The sequence below is a fragment of the Nannospalax galili genome, unplaced genomic scaffold (genome assembly GCF_000622305.1).
Source record: "Nannospalax galili isolate Female #2095 unplaced genomic scaffold, S.galili_v1.0 scaffold1146, whole genome shotgun sequence".
In the NCBI taxonomy this organism is placed as follows: domain Eukaryota; kingdom Metazoa; phylum Chordata; class Mammalia; order Rodentia; family Spalacidae; genus Nannospalax; species Nannospalax galili.
This window is the reverse complement of record NW_008355380.1, coordinates 282,805-298,271: the sequence shown is the minus strand read 5'-3', so window position 1 is coordinate 298,271 and position 15,467 is coordinate 282,805. Positions and strand designations below refer to the sequence as shown.

The 15,467-nt window shown below is 51.4% G+C and overlaps 1 protein-coding gene across 2 annotated transcripts in view; it reads left to right on the top strand.

Moving 5' to 3' along the window:
• The window catches only part of Slc9a3 (solute carrier family 9 member A3), a 47,031-nt gene extending 31,571 nt beyond the window's left edge, over positions 1-15,460 (top strand). Inside the window, exons 2-17 of one of the 2 annotated variants that reach the window (XM_029555774.1) lie at positions 216-518; positions 2,463-2,623; positions 4,603-4,681; positions 5,252-5,429; positions 6,216-6,436; positions 6,776-6,978; positions 7,502-7,591; positions 7,688-7,758; positions 8,802-8,931; positions 11,422-11,537; positions 12,108-12,237; positions 12,516-12,692; positions 12,908-12,980; positions 13,572-13,682; positions 14,064-14,313; positions 15,327-15,460. In XM_029555774.1, the coding sequence (XP_029411634.1) occupies positions 216-518; positions 2,463-2,623; positions 4,603-4,681; positions 5,252-5,429; positions 6,216-6,436; positions 6,776-6,978; positions 7,502-7,591; positions 7,688-7,758; positions 8,802-8,931; positions 11,422-11,537; positions 12,108-12,237; positions 12,516-12,692; positions 12,908-12,980; positions 13,572-13,682; positions 14,064-14,313; positions 15,327-15,330 (2,297 nt within the window). In that variant the 3' untranslated portion in view covers positions 15,331-15,460. Of the gene's footprint in view, positions 1-215; positions 519-2,462; positions 2,624-4,602; positions 4,682-5,251; positions 5,430-6,215; positions 6,437-6,775; positions 6,979-7,501; positions 7,592-7,687; positions 7,759-8,801; positions 8,932-11,421; positions 11,538-12,107; positions 12,238-12,515; positions 12,693-12,907; positions 12,981-13,571; positions 13,683-14,063; positions 14,318-15,326 lie in introns of those variants that run through there. The other variant, XM_008852493.2, reaches the window with a different exon arrangement.
• Positions 15,461-15,467: the final 7 nt, after the last annotated feature.

Sequence of the window (15,467 nt, the reverse complement as noted above, 5' to 3'; positions counted from 1 at the left end):
ATATATGTGTGTGTGTGTGTGTGTGTGTGTGTGTGTCCCAGGAAGAGGACCCAGCCTGCTCCCATGAGTGCTTTCCTAGGGGAGTCCTGGCCCCCTTGACTCCCTCCCATTCCCCTAGTGCACCTCATCTCCTGAGTCTCTCTTTGTCCTTGTGGGTCCTTGACCCTCTTTCTCATGGATCCTGAGTGCCCCTGACCCTCTTTCCTCCCCCACAGTTTTCCACCTGTCCCACAAGGTCACCAGTATCGTCCCTGAGAGTGCTCTGCTTATCGTTCTGGGCCTAGTGCTGGGCGGCATCGTCTGGGCAGCAGACCACATCGCCTCCTTCACACTCACACCTACGGTCTTCTTCTTCTACTTGCTGCCCCCTATTGTGCTGGACGCCGGCTACTTCATGCCAAATCGGCTCTTCTTTGGCAACCTGGGCACCATTCTGCTATACGCTGTCATTGGCACCATATGGAATGCAGCAACCACGGGCTTGTCCCTCTATGGTGTCTTCCGCAGTGGCTTGATGGGTGAGTCCATGTACTGCTCTCTGGGTAGATTTAAGTCACTTTGCTTATTCAAGGTAAGAATGCAGATCACAGACCTAAAGGGTTTAGGGCTAGGAGTGGTGAGCGGTGTCTCTGTGGACTTCTTAAGTAAATACCCGGCATGTATAAGAAGATTCAATCCATTATTAGCTTTCCCTGGGACATCTGCAGGCTGAGCCTTGTGTATCCTATTTAGAATAGATTTGTGATCACACAGGTCAATAGGGTTGGCACAGGCAGGGAGGGGGGAGCCAGATGCTGAGCCCCATGGGCTATGGCAGTGGCCAGTAATCAGCACTCAGCTTACAAGTGGATCACAAGGCTGAGCACCCCAAAGACTTGAGTGATTTGGTACTGTTTCTGCTCAAATCTACTAGTGATTACTTCACACAGCCCTGGTCACCTCCTGGGCATACCCTACCCTCTGTGTTGGTTCTCTGTCCAGCTGGGAGATAGCTAGTGAGGAGATAGTAGGTAAATCCTCAGCAGATGTGAATAGATGTTCACAGGGAGACCCAGAATCAGGGTGGTACTTGCTGAGTAAATGAGGACCTTGAACTCTAGAGACCAAAGAGAAACAGGAAGCAGGGACTATCAAGTTGTCCTTGTCCTTACTGCGAGGAGCTCTCTTGAGCCCCTGCTGTTCAGCATCACCAGACAGAGACCCTAAGAGCAAGGACCTGGCTGGCCTCTGAAACTATAAGCATCTACTCTGGGGTGCATGCCACTGGTCACATTGGCAGTGCCATAAAGTGATTGAGACACACCTCAGATGCCCCTCTAGGTCCAGAGAGATGTTTTGGGATGTGGAGCAGGGACTCCTGGGCCTGATTCCCATGACCCTGTTGCCTACAAGGTCCCAGCATGTGACATCCCTGGAGCAGTTTAGAGAGTACATGAAGAAGCCTCTACCAGACCAACTTACTTCGTAAGCATGGTCTTTAGGTCTTTAGCTGAGCCTTGGCAAAAGAGCTTATCCTGGAAACTACATGGTTACCAAACTCTAGAGCATTCCCATCTCTAGGGATATCCAGGTCCATCTTCCTGCTATGCCATAGCCCTGCAGGATTGTCCTACCACAGTACCCTTTGAGAACAAATGTCATTGTACATCATTGTCCAGAGTTAGAGTCACTCTCCCATCGAAGACATAGGATACTGGCCTGTGCTTCACCCTTGGGACCCAGCTGGTCAAGGCTGACCATTAGCCAAAGTCGGAGAGGAACGAGGACTCATGGTATGAGTCTACCTTGCTCTGGGAACTCACTGAGCTTCCCAGACAGTGGACAGCCTCTGCAGACAGCAGCTCAAGTCTGGGAATAACCCTTCATGAGAGAGTCAGTGTGGGCAGCCATCTTGCAGATCATCAATTCTAGGCATTCCTGACAGGGCCAATGTGGGTGAGCTGCCCAGATAAGGAAACCAGCCCCAATTCAGTGTTCTGGACTTCTGAGAACCAGCTTGTTTTTGGAATGAACTTGGGGTCTGTTGGGGTTCTGAACCAAGAGGCCAGCCTTGCTGAGGCATTTCAAGGTTATCCCACGAGTTAGTTTGCTCTGGAATGCTGAGCAGGGCCATGTGTGGCAGTGCATGGTTCCCTTTTAAAATGGAAACCCCAGGGGCCTCTGGTCCTAGCTGGAGGCAGCAGGGTTTATCCCCTGCTCTCTACTCCTTCCCGGGGTGCACTGACAGCCTGAGACACTTGCCTCCAAAACCCCAAGCCTTGGTCCCAAGGGATGGTATGTTGTGCCTCAGCCCAAAAAGGAGAGTGAAGCCCCGTGTGGGGAACTGTGTGGCTTTACATATTCAGGGCAGCCCTGGCTTTTATTTATGCTGCCTCTGATCTTCCAGGGGCCCAGGAGATGTGGAGTCTGGTCAGCAGGGACAGGGTGGCTGGTCTTTGTCCCATGGTTCACATTTCTTACAGGTGAGCTGAAGATTGGGCTCCTGGATTTCCTGCTGTTTGGTAGCCTGATTGCTGCTGTGGACCCAGTGGCCGTGCTGGCTGTGTTTGAAGAAGTCCATGTCAATGAGGTCTTGTTCATCATTGTTTTTGGAGAGTCACTGCTGAATGATGCAGTGACTGTGGTGAGTGATGGTGGGGTCCCTTGGGTGACTAAAGGGCATTTTGGTTATTGGGAGGTACAGGGACACCTTGCCAAGTGGGCATTGTTAATACCCCTTGGATAGATAAGCCAGAAAGAGGGTCTGCTATCAGTACATGGCCCCCTTCATAGCCATGCTTGCAGCCTAGGAAGCTTGAGCCTTGTAGGGGATGTCCTCGGTCTCACCCTTCTCACTGGTGCAGCAGCCTGGGGGTTGGGGAGCAGACCCTGCCCTTGTTCTGGCTCCCCAACTCGACTTCATCTAATTTCTTTCTTTCACAGTCTTGATCCCACCCATTTCAGGGGTACAGTGCTTTCCTATTGAAATCCCATATCTGCATCTCCCAGTGTGGGTATCTTTAATCTTGGACCTATATTTGGTGCTACTGATTTCTGCCTTCTAAAGAAACAGATAAAAAAATAACAAAATCTCATAGGAACTGTATTAATATTATGGGCCCACCGTAACAAAATACCACAGAAGCCTAGAGTTTAAACAGCTGGAATTGATTGTCTCAAGATTGTCTGAAGGCTAGAGACTGAGACCCAGGTGTACAGCTGATTCTGGAGACCTCTCTCCTTGGCTTATAGATGCTCCCTGTGTCCTCACATGGTCATCCTCTATATCTGCATCCTGATCTCTTGTACATGAGAGCTCACCCTATTCATCTCATTTCATCTTAACTAACTCTCTGACTCCATCTCAAACGGTTGCATTCTAAGGTCTTGTGGTTGGGACTCAGAGACCTGTAAGACAAAGGGACACATTCAGCCCCTCTCAGGAGTCAAGATTCTCCAGTGGCATCTGGGGCTTCACAGACAGCACATGGGATAGAATAAATTTCAAAATCCATTCCCAGATAGGCTTCAGCTCTCTAAGAAGGAATGAGGGATTAACTGGTAAGAATGGGTCCCAAGGACTTTGTTAATGCCTGAAGAAGTATGTCCTGTTTCTTCTGTCCTCTGAAAGTGCCTGTGGTTTCTAAGCAAATCTCCATCTTGTACTCCTTTAGAATGCAGGAGAGAGAACCCCAGGGTACATTGTGCTAGATTTCTCTTTGTATATGGGGGAATATGAGGGCCCATTTGAGACTTCATTAGAAACTCATAAAGTAGCTCCCAGTCTGCCTGAGTCATCATAACCATGAGAGTTAGGAAATGAGGCAACTCTGTACTCTATGGAGAGAAGGCCTGGTCTGGCCTTTAGCCTTGGTGCAGGAGGCAGAGGGCAGAAGCATGGTACACAGGAGCCAGGACCCCGTGGTATGTATGTACAGGACCCCAGTGTATGTAGAGTGAGCCTCCTGTGGACCAGTGACTCCCTCACTGCCCTCATGGTCCATGTCTCTCCCACTTTTATCCTCATAAAGATGGATGCACAGCCCGAGAGAGCCTCCTAAGGACTCAGTGCCCACCATAGAGACATCCCAAAGAGTCTGCATCGCTATCCCTGGGTCCCCTGAACACCTGCAGAGCATAGAGCAGGGATTAGAGGTGGGCCTTTTTCCCTGGATGTGGGGTCACAGTGCTTCATTTTGGATAGCTCAGGCTCAGAAAACATCTGTCCCTATATCCCTGATATCAGAAAAGGTCCTGGGCTTTGCTGCAAAGATGAAATAGGATGAAGGTTGGCAACATGCTGGGACCACAGTGCACAATCCATAGCCCATAGTCATGTAACACAAAACTGAGAATTAAAATGCATAGGGTCAGCTTTTTGGCTCTCTTACTGCAGGTGTAAAAAGGCCATCTCTTCTGGAACACTCTCATGTTCGCACATCCTGCCTGCTCGCTCCTGACCCTTTCCTGTTGACCATTGTCACCTTCTGCTGACTACAAGCGTTGTAGCTATGTCAGACTTTGCTCTGGGCCCCAAGTCCAGCAAAATGGGAGCATTGTACAGGGAGGGGCGAGTGCTGACACAGGGCTGACCATATGTGTCCCTGTCTTCTGTTCCCTCAGGTCTTATACAACGTTTTTGAATCTTTTGTGACACTGGGTGATGATAAAGTGACTGGCGTGGATTGTGTGAAAGGCATAGGTATGTACTGAACAGGTCCTGCCTGACCACCCTCAGGTTCAGTGGTCAGAGAGTGTAGTGACCCACCTCGTCTAGAACTCAGAGTCCTTGGGGGCCTCTGCTGCCCTGGGACCTCCAGCTGATGCTCTGCTCCCTTGCCAGGATACGTTTCTTTCCCAGAGTACCTCATAAACACTATTGGATAAGGGTCCTGAGGGATCCTGTGTACTCTCCTGGGTAGGGATGTGAATAGCCAACCTGGGTCTCTCTAAGCAGGGGCAGATGAACCGTGTCCACAGTCAGTCAGTCTTTGCTGCTGACCCAAACCTATGGGGAATGCCAAGGCAAATCTCTCTACCATGGAGTCCTGGCTACTGTGCACCGTGCCTCCGTCCTCTGCCTCCTGCACCAAGGCTAGAGCCCAGACCAGGTCTTCTCTCCATAGAGTGTAGAGTTGCCTCATTTCCTAACCTCTCAGCACTGCTGTGAACAGTTTCCAGGGGCCCTCCATGAGGAATGACTCAGAAGGTCAACCTCGCCCACATCTCTGGTCACAAAAGACTATTCATCCCTTATCCCTTTCCCTCACAGTGTCCTTCTTCGTGGTGAGCCTGGGGGGCACTCTGGTGGGGGTTGTCTTCGCCTTCCTGCTGTCCTTAGTGACCCGCTTCACCAAGCACGTGCGCATCATCGAGCCTGGCTTCGTCTTCATCATTTCCTACCTGTCCTATCTGACCTCCGAGATGCTGTCCCTGTCAGCCATCCTGGCGTAAGTCCCCCTCAAGGAACAGCCCTCTGCTATTGGCTGGGCTGGCTCTCTAGCTGGTGATGAGCCAGATACCCCTACACTCAAGCCCCGGCAGAAGGCACCAATGTGGGCAAAGGGTATTTTGGGTTCCCTGCCTTTACCCTGGTGAAGGGGTTGTGGGAGTGATCCCACAGTCCCTGCCCACTGTTTGCTCCTTGGAACATGAAATTGTGTAGCTGCCTTCTCCTATTGCTGGGAAGAAATTCATTGGCGGGGGCAAAGAATTCAACTTTTTAAAATAAGGAGTTGGCATGTCCTCAGGGTTGTCACTGGTTGGACAAGTGCCTACTAAGGGGGCAGGGTATATGTGCTATGGCTTGGGATTCAAGAATGATCTGTCCAGAAACCTCATCTGCTGGAACACAGTGTTATACTTGGGAAGGAGCCCCCTGACACCCTGAGTTGGCTCTGAGCTTCCCCCAAGGGTGGCATGACCTGGCCACCCACCAGCAACCAGTAGGCCCACAAAGCTGTGCGTAGACACGGAAGCTATCCCCTCATTGCAGTTCTACATGTCTAGGCTCAGAGAATGGAGGTAGCTTGCCAGCTCAGGGCATGAATCCTCAGGAACAGTAGGGTTCACACAGCACAGGACTGGCCAGTATAGAGGACACCTGCTGGGATGCAGAGGCCTACAATGGCATCAGAAGACCCTAGGGATGACAGAAGCTGGGCCTGGAAACATCTGGCCTAAAGGCCTAGCCCATCTGAGCAGACACAGCAAAGTCTCACACTGTTCCTCTCCAGCATCACCTTCTGTGGCATCTGCTGTCAGAAGTATGTGAAGGCCAACATCTCAGAACAGTCGGCTACTACTGTGCGCTACACCATGAAGATGCTGGCCAGTGGGGCAGAGACCATCATCTTCATGTTCCTGGGCATCTCAGCTGTGAACCCCCTCATCTGGACATGGAATACAGCTTTCGTGTTGCTGACGCTTGTCTTCATTTCTGTGTACCGGGCCATTGGTGAGGGGTTAGGGTAACTCATGATAGTGTCCAGGCTCCCTCAGCCCAGTGACCATGGATTTGAGGGCTCCATGGAAGCTCAGTGACCAGCCCAGCCACTGACCTCCATAAAGGCCAGGAGTCCTGAAGGAGCAACCTGGGGACCGAGGTGGCATGGAGAGACAGGGTCGGGGAACAAGAAGCTGGGGTGAGAACAGCACTGCTGCTGCATTCTAGTGGTACCTCTGGGATAGGCCCACTGCCCAGCGTCCACATCCAGCCACGGGGCAGAGGGCCACAGGGAACCATAAGGGGTGGCCTGGAGAAAAGCGGCCAGAGCTGAACGAACTCTTGCTGCAGGTGTTGTCCTACAGACCTGGATTCTGAATCGCTATCGCATGGTACAGCTAGAGACCATTGACCAGGTGGTCATGTCCTATGGTGGCCTCCGTGGGGCAGTGGCCTATGCCTTGGTGGTACTTCTGGATGAGGAAAAGGTTAAAGAGAAGAACCTGTTTGTCAGCACCACCATCATTGTGGTCTTCTTCACAGTCATCTTCCAGGTGTGGCTCAGCTTGCCCAGGGACCCCTGTCCCAAGGATACAGGCCTTGCTCCCACCTGTAAGGGTGGCTGGCCCTACCTCAGCCCTGTGGCTTGACTGTTTCTAGACTCCACACTTTAATTGGATTTTGTAATTTTAGTAATTAGGAGCATTTTGTAGGTTTTCATGTGCCCCCACAGGGGACATAACACAATTTGTCTTAAAAGGGCTGCTCCCTGGCTAGGACTGATGAGAACAGTCCCAGTTACTCCCTATCTGCTGACTGGCCAGGCCTTAACAGGCACCTACTCCACACTTGGATTTGGCTGATCAGAGTGACAGCTAGAAGGGTTGATGTCTGCATGAATGTGTGCACACAGGCTGTGGGGCCTTTTTTTTTTTTTTAACGGGCATGTCAACGGATGCCTGGGTCCCTGTACTGTCTGGGGTGGAAGAAATTAGTATCTGTCCTTTTGGGGCTCAGAGGGTCCTGGGGGTACTGGGGGACCTGCCTGGTGCCAGAATCAGCAAGGCTGTCTTCCAGGGTCTGACCATTAAGCCCCTGGTGCAGTGGCTGAAGGTGAAGAGGAGTGAGGAGCGTGAGCCGAAGCTCAATGAGAAGCTCCATGGCCGGGTAGGGAGAGGGTGTGAGTGGACAATGTGAGGAGGGGTGGCCTGTGGGTAGGCAGAGGTGAAGAGGGCCAGTCAATGAAGTTCCTTCCTTTGAAAGGCTTTTGACCACATCCTCTCAGCCATCGAGGACATCTCAGGACAAATTGGACACAACTATCTCAGAGATAAGTAAGTGGTCCAAACTATAATTCTTCCTTTTACCAGTGACCCCTCAACCACAGGTACGTGGATTGCCCGGGTGCAGATAGGGCCACTAAAAGCACTGGAAACCACACAAATTGCACCGCAGTTATTCAAAAGAGCCAGAAATGAACTATCTGCATCCCAAACTGGTCCCGAAGTGTGTATGTGTTGAGGGAGGGAGAGGAACAGAAGAAAACATATGGTAAGGGTCATGCACCCTGACTCCCAGGCTAAGGGCCCAAGTGTGCACCCGACCTGCAGGTATAAGCAGGTGAAAAAGGAAGTTAATACTAACAGAGAAGATGGTGCAGGCAACAAACCAGGGAATCTTATCCTGGTGATCTTCCCAGGCATAAAAAGAGACACCCTTTTACTGATCAATTAATTCTAAAATTATGTAGGAATTGAAAAACCAGGAAAATAATTCACCTCACCTTATGAACAGAGGAAAGGTGTGTTAGCCAACATTTAAAATTAATCTTGCTCATGAAACTGAAATCACTTATTTATATTTTACAACATTCAGTTAGCACTTAAAACTATTACAACTAAAGCACTCAACTTATATGTGTTGGTCCCTGTTTCATGAAATAATTTACCTAGGTCCCACATGAGGCTGCAGAGATAACCTGAGACAAGCATGCTAGGCAGCAGTGCCTTGGAAGCTGGAGCTGTGGCTGCTGGCATCTCGACCCCAGCCCTGTTCTCATAGCACCCTGAAAGTCAGATGACTACTTGGAAACCTGCTCACGGTGCCTCATGAGGAAATAGCATGTAGTTCCAGGGGCATTCCATTGACAACCACTGCCAAATAGAAGAAAGCAACAGTTGAGGCATGAGGTAGCATGACAGCCTTTCACGTTAAAATTCACCTTCAGGTGGTGACAGGAAATAAAACCCAGAAGAAGAGAGCACTTTCTTAGGTTAGGCCCAGCTCTGGCAGACGTTTGTCTGTTCTATCCTGTTCCTGTCTGTGTGGGGCAGGAAGCCCCAGACCCCCAATGCTGATGTGGTCATTTGTCCCCCAGGTGGTCCAATTTTGATAGGAAGTTCCTCAGCAAAGTCCTCATGAGAAGGTCGGCTCAAAAGTCTCGAGATCGGATTCTGAATGTTTTCCACGAGCTGAACTTGAAGGATGCTATTAGCTATGTGGCTGAGGTACTAGAATGTTCCTTTTGTCCCTCTGCTGGAGTTGAGGGCCAAAGTAAGACATGACAGTAGATTTCTTGGGCAAGGGCAGAGGGAACTGGAGAGGGGCTCCAATGCTCTATACGTTAATGCCCCACTGTAAAAGCTCATGTGAGGCTTGGAATTATACCCTGGGAAAAGGGCATGTCAGAACTTCCTGTTATTTGCAGGAAACTAAGGCATGGGCACAGTGACTGTCTAGACACTGTGGTTCTTGTGGGACTGAGCATGGTGACCAAATGCCTGTTTTCCTTCAGAGATGGGAGAGGATAGGAATTAGGGAGAGAATGATGGGCTGAGGTCCACCACCTGTTCACACATATACACACTTGCTTCAGCAAGTTGGTGGACTCCTTTCTGCTGACTGACAGCCCTGAGGAGCAGCCCCACATGTGCATACACAAAGGCATACACATGCATGCCCAAATGCATAGTCATGCCTACATAGACGTATGTGAACATGCACACATACCCATGTAGATACACACTTACATGCTGATGTACAGGTCATCCATGCCACATGTGTATATACATACAATAAGAGACATTCACACACATGCAGCTATGTACATGCATGTGTGCACACATATACGCACCTGAACACAATACACCCATGCATCCACACACATCAGCAAGTATACATGTGTACTCCTGAACATAAGTGGAACATATCTAGGCATACATTCAGAGGGAAAGCACAAGAATATCTTTGACTTCTTTAGGTAAAGAGATCCACCCCTAAGTCTTTGAGGCTGTTGGGGCCTTCAAGTGGCATTAATGAGCCATTTCAACTATGTGGGGAGAGACTAGCCCTGCTATGGCTACCCCACTGCTCATATTCAGGATTCAGGAGGCATTGAGTAAGATGATGTGTAGATCATGGCCAGTCTCAGTTTGACCCCACCCTCAATGAGAAACCAGGCCAGCTTCTCCCCTAATTACATACACATAAGTTGTGGCCAGTGTATTCATGACCCACCCACCCTTGCCTGGACCCCGTGGCTTCTGGCACCATGTATAGATAGGCATAGATCCAACCAAGCACCATATAACCCCATGTCCCTTGCCACCCGAGTAACAGGGTGGTACTCAGTCGGAGATGCCTCCTCTCTGAGGCAGAACTCAGAAGGCAAATATGCCAACCCTCTGTGACCTTGGATGTCCTGGTCACCATGACCTGGATGGAGGATAAGAGTGAAAGGGTGGGCTGGGGTCTCTGGTAGCTTCTACTTGCTACTTCCTCTCTCTCTGGGAAGTTCTTCGGCTTCCACTTGATATCAGGCAGGGCCCTTAGCGCCACCCCTGCTCCCTCCTCCCCCAGCCAGAAAGTCTTTGGCTTGTTCCTTCCTTCCCATCGCTTTTAGAGACATGGCCTCAAGACCCACAGGGGTGGTTTGTATGCATCAGTCCTGCCCGATGCTATTGCCAACCCTTGACCATTTGTCTAGGACCCCAACTACACTTTCCAGCTCCAAGTCCCTAAGTCTCTGCCCAGAGGGTCACCTGCTTTTTTTCCCCTGATGTCCCCCTACGGCAGAGAGTGCCTAGCATCATTGATGCCACAGGGATGGACAGCTGCCCACACCACACCTATGGATCTATGTGAAGAGGACGACGGACAGAAAACACAAAGAGCATTGTGTTTGGAAGCAAAATGTGTTTGGGACCAAAAAGTCCCAGCCCATACCAGTGATAAGTCAAACATCCAGAAGTAGGCAATCCCAGCTAAGCCTAAAGTGTTTCATCTGTCACTAGACTATCCACACAAACCCACCCTCTTCAAAGGGCTCCCAAAGGAGAATTTCGTAAACTGTAAGGTGCAATGCTCATGTTGATATGACTAAGGGAGGAACACACCTGATGGTCTGTTACTGCCTTAAACCCTTGGAGAAGGTGTCCTCTGGGGAACTTACCTGGGCCCATAGTCTACTCTGGCCTATGCTCCTCAGAGATCTCTCACTTTCATGACCCAGGCAGTGGACAACTCCCTTATCCTCCTGTGATTCTGCTTCCTGTCCAGCTCTGTTCAGTGTGGTTTTTGACTTGAATCCAATCTGGTCCTAAAACCTGTGAGATGGAGGCTGTGGCGTGGACAAAATCCAGCTCCCCAATCTTCCAGCAAGGGTGGTTCTATCCTAGACCTTCTAGTGTCCTTCAAGAGAGCCTCTCTCTAGCCACTGCTCTCTGTTTAACCCCTAGCTATCTTCCCCTCGAGTGAGGCTTTGATGGTCATCTCTACATGGGCCTAAATCCCAACTTTTGCCCTGTATCTTGGCCCTTGCAAAACTGTGAGGTGTCACTGGACAGTACTCAGGGTCTCAGGAAGGCTGGACTCCCCTGGGCTTCATCTTTGCCTCCCAGAGCCAGAGGCCCCTGAGATCAGCAGGATCCCAAGCTTTCCTGTGGCAGCTGCCTGTAGGGTTATCCCTGTGTGATAAGAAGTCTATGTCTTTCTTGTAGGGAGAGCGCCGTGGGTCTCTGGCCTTCATCCGCTCCCCAAGCACAGATAACATCGTCAATGTGGACTTCAGCACGCCCCGCCCATCAACTGTGGAGGCATCTGTTTCCTATCTCTTGTATGTGACTGGTTCATAAGCTTCTCTGGGAAAGGTTTCCCTCAAAAACAAAAACAAAACCTTCTCATGACCCTTAAGTCTTCCAGCTCTTGCAGACCCTTGGGCAACTGAATCAGGAAAGGGCAAGTGGCCTAGAGTAGGGGAAGAGTACAGAAAGGTGCCTGCATCCCCACCGATGGAAGCAGCCAGTACTATGTTCATGTTGCTCTGATACTGGAGAGGGAGAAGAGCTGAAGGGATCAGCAGTAGACACTTGTCCTGGTCCAGCATTTCATGCCTGCTAGCCTTGGGTAACTGATGGTCAGTTCTTATGATGGCAGCTTGTGCTAGATTTCCAGTGCTAAGGAGAGGCAGTGGGCAGGTGCCACTTCAGGGCTCATTATTGGGCCATGGAGGGGGACTGATGGTGGTGGGGGTCAACCTTAAACAGAAGTCTGGAAGGGTTCCTGGGAGCAAACCCAAGTAGAGTCCTGAGGAGGGAAGGGGCCACCAGGTATCTGGTGGGGCAGGAGATCACTGTGCAGTTACTCTGGGGAGAAGTTCTCCTAGGCTCAGTGTTGGTCCATGCAGGAGGGAGAACGTCAGTGCTGTGTGCCTGGATATGCAGTCCTTGGAGCAGAGGCGGAAGAGTATCCGTGACACTGAGGACATGGTTACCCACCACACACTGCAGCAGTACCTGTACAAGCCTCGACAGGAGGTAGGTGTCATGGGATGAGCCACCTAGACCCTTCTCCCAAGAATTGTGCTTTTGCCATTCCTTCTTGGATAGTTGGTGGAACCCAACCCCATCACTGGAGCAATATTTGCCCCTTCCTCAAGTACCTGGGATTAGGTCCACGTATAGGCCACTACCAAAGCCTCATGAGGGGAAGAGAGCCAAGGGTTAAACAGACAACAGTGGGTCTGAAGAACTGAGCTGGAGGCTTGGTGACCCACGTAAGCCACACAGGGCCTGACTGCCATTTGCTCCCACAGTACAAGCATCTCTACAGTCGGCATGAGCTAACACCAAATGAGAATGAAAAGCAGGACAAGGAAATATTCCACAGGACCATGCGGAAGCGTCTGGAGTCCTTTAAGTCAGCCAAGTTGGGCATCAACCAGAACAAGAAGGCAGCCAAGCTGTATAAGAGGGAGCGTGCACAGAAGCGGGTAAGAGCAGGCAGAGCCAGTGGTTGTTGGGTGGGCCCCAGGGGTTTCAGGAAGGGTCAGGGCACCCTCTGTGGTCTTGCTGGCCAGGCAAGCTGCCAGGCATCAAGATTTGCATGGGAGCAGAGACCCTTGGGGCCTAGGAAAGACCAGGTAGTTCCCTCCAAGTTCGGGGTCTGGGTATCCATACATCTTTAAGAGCTCACACTTGTTCACAGAGGAACAGCAGCATCCCTAATGGGAAGCTGCCTGTGGAGAACCTGGCACACAACTTCATCATCAAAGAAAAAGGTAAGGCCTACCCCTCCTGCCCCCTGCCCCTGGGCCTCCATTCACCTTGGGTGGGGAGGCCACTAGGCAGTGTGCCCCTAATGCCCTCTTTACATCCTCCTGTGGCTGTACCCATGGGCTGGAAAGAAGGCTCAGCTGTGAGTGGATGCTGCACTTCCAGGGAATCCAAGTTCAGTTCCCAGCACCCACATCAGCTTACAACCACCTGTAACCCTAGTTCCAGGGGATCTGATGCCCTCTTCTGGTCTCCATGGGCATTTGCATGAATGTGCACATACACATATACATAAATTTTTAAAAAATCTTTAAGAAAGAAGTGCCTCTTCCCCATATCTTTCCCTGTAGGCCTTGGAGGGGGGGCAGGTCCCAGCCCCTTTTCTCTAATGGACTCTTCTAAAAGGCCAAATATGGTTGGGGGTTTTATAAGGGAGCACCAGAGATGGTTCAGGCCTTTGTACAGCTGGCTCTAGGCATTTGACCACTGAGCTACCCAGGTTCTTCAATGACAACCTGGGTGGTGGGTCACCAGCCATCAAGAACTTGAGTCATCATCACCTGAAATCTCTTTTCCTTCTGCCATTTGCCACCCAGATTTGGAACTTTCAGAGCCTGAGGAGACCCCCATCTATGAAGAGGAGATCAGTGGGGGCATTGAGTTCCTGGCCAATGTCACCAAGGATGTAACCTCTGACTCTGGAGCAGGTAAGAGGAGAGGCCAATGGGAGGGATGCCCTTGCTGCCTCAAGTAAACTTAATCACTAAAGGAAGAAGCCTAGCATATTCTGGAGGTTGAGTTTAGGGTATTTAGTGTCACCACTCTTCACCCTGATGTCTCCCTCGGGTGGGTGCCAGGTGTGTCTGGAGGGAGGTGTTGCCTATCCTGTCTAGGTTGAACAGTACCTCACATGTGGAAGGAAGGTGAGGTGAGGGCTAAATGCATAACTCTGACATTCCAGGTTACCCTGAAGGTGGTGGTCACAAGAGGAGCTGACATCAACACCCAGTGCAGCGCCTACCCCCCCCCCCTTACTGCCCCTTAGGAGTGTTTCTTGGAGGCTGACCAGCTGCTGCCCTTTCTCCTAGGAATTGACAATCCTGTGTTCTCCCCTGACGAGGACCTGGACCCAAACATCCTGTCCAGGGTGCCGCCCTGGCTGTCTCCTGGGGAGACAGTGGTGCCCTCCCAGAGGGCCCGTTTCCAGATTCCCAACTCTCCTAGCAACTTCCGCCGCCTGACACCATTCCGCCTCAGCAACAAATCTGTGGATTCCTTCCTGCTGGCTGACAGACCTGAGGAGCAGCCCCACCCCACTTTCCCTGACTCCACACACATGTAACTGGCTCCTTCCTCTAACACCTACTCTCTCCCTAGCTGTTGCCTTCAAACCTCTTTCCTGGACCTGCACTCTTCAGACTCTGCAGCAGCTTTCTTTCCTCTCTAGGACATCTGTCCAGCTGCGTATTTCTTAGATGACTGACAGAGGACCCCCATTTGAGTCTCTGCTTCACTAGCTAACATGTAGAATCCAGCTGGCATGATGGTGTATATCCATAACCCCAGCATCTGGGGGAGAGAGGTGGAAAATTGAGTTTAAGGCCAGCCTGGGCATCAGAGAGGTCTTGTGGTCAGGTGTCAGGTCCATTTCAAATGAAGATGGAAGTTTTTTTCTATCTGGTGGACATTTGCAGAGGCCTTTTTATTGGTCTAATAGGAAATGAAGCCCACCCATTTACTGTTGGTGATTCTGAGAAGCTCTGTTGGCAAGGCTTGGTAGGACTTTATAGTAGCAGCAGCTCTTTCTCGATGAGTAGTCCAGTCCCGAAATGGCGTAGCAGTGACAGGAAACCTGCACAGCCCCAATGCTGCTTCCTTCTGCCTCTTGGACCTTGCTTCCCCCTTTCCTCAATGTCGCCTCTAAATTCTACTGTTCTGAAGCAGAGTTTTGGGTGCCCAGAATCTTGTGGCAGGTTTTGGGGGCAGGAGTACCTGGGGGTGGGTATGGCACTGCAGCCTCTTGTAGAGAGGGCTGCTGTCCAGGGCAGGGTCTAAAAGTGTCAGAACGCTGGGTGGTCTAGGTCGGCAGGCTGCCCAGTGCACAGCCGTCCAGGAAGGTTCACCGATAAAGGTTGCAGTAGCGTCCAGCTGAAGAGCCCGGCAGTGGCAGTCGGTGTGGACGGCTCTGCGACCCTCCCTGCGCCTCAGCCCGAGGTTCGCCCACCCATGATCACGCACCTGGTTCTGGGCACCCACCGAGGCACGCGGCAGCGGCACGATCGGAGGGAATTTGGGGATAAACACATTTCCGCAGGCCAGCGTGGAGCCACTCACGCCCTGTCTCCCTGCAGGTGACACCGGCTCCGACACACCGCTTACTGCACGTTCGTCCCCGCGTCGGCCGCCCCTCGCGGCCCAGCAGCCCTTACTCCCTACTCGGCTGGCCCGCCCCCGCGCCCCGAGCCCCCGGCCGCCCGAGGGTGCTGCGCCCG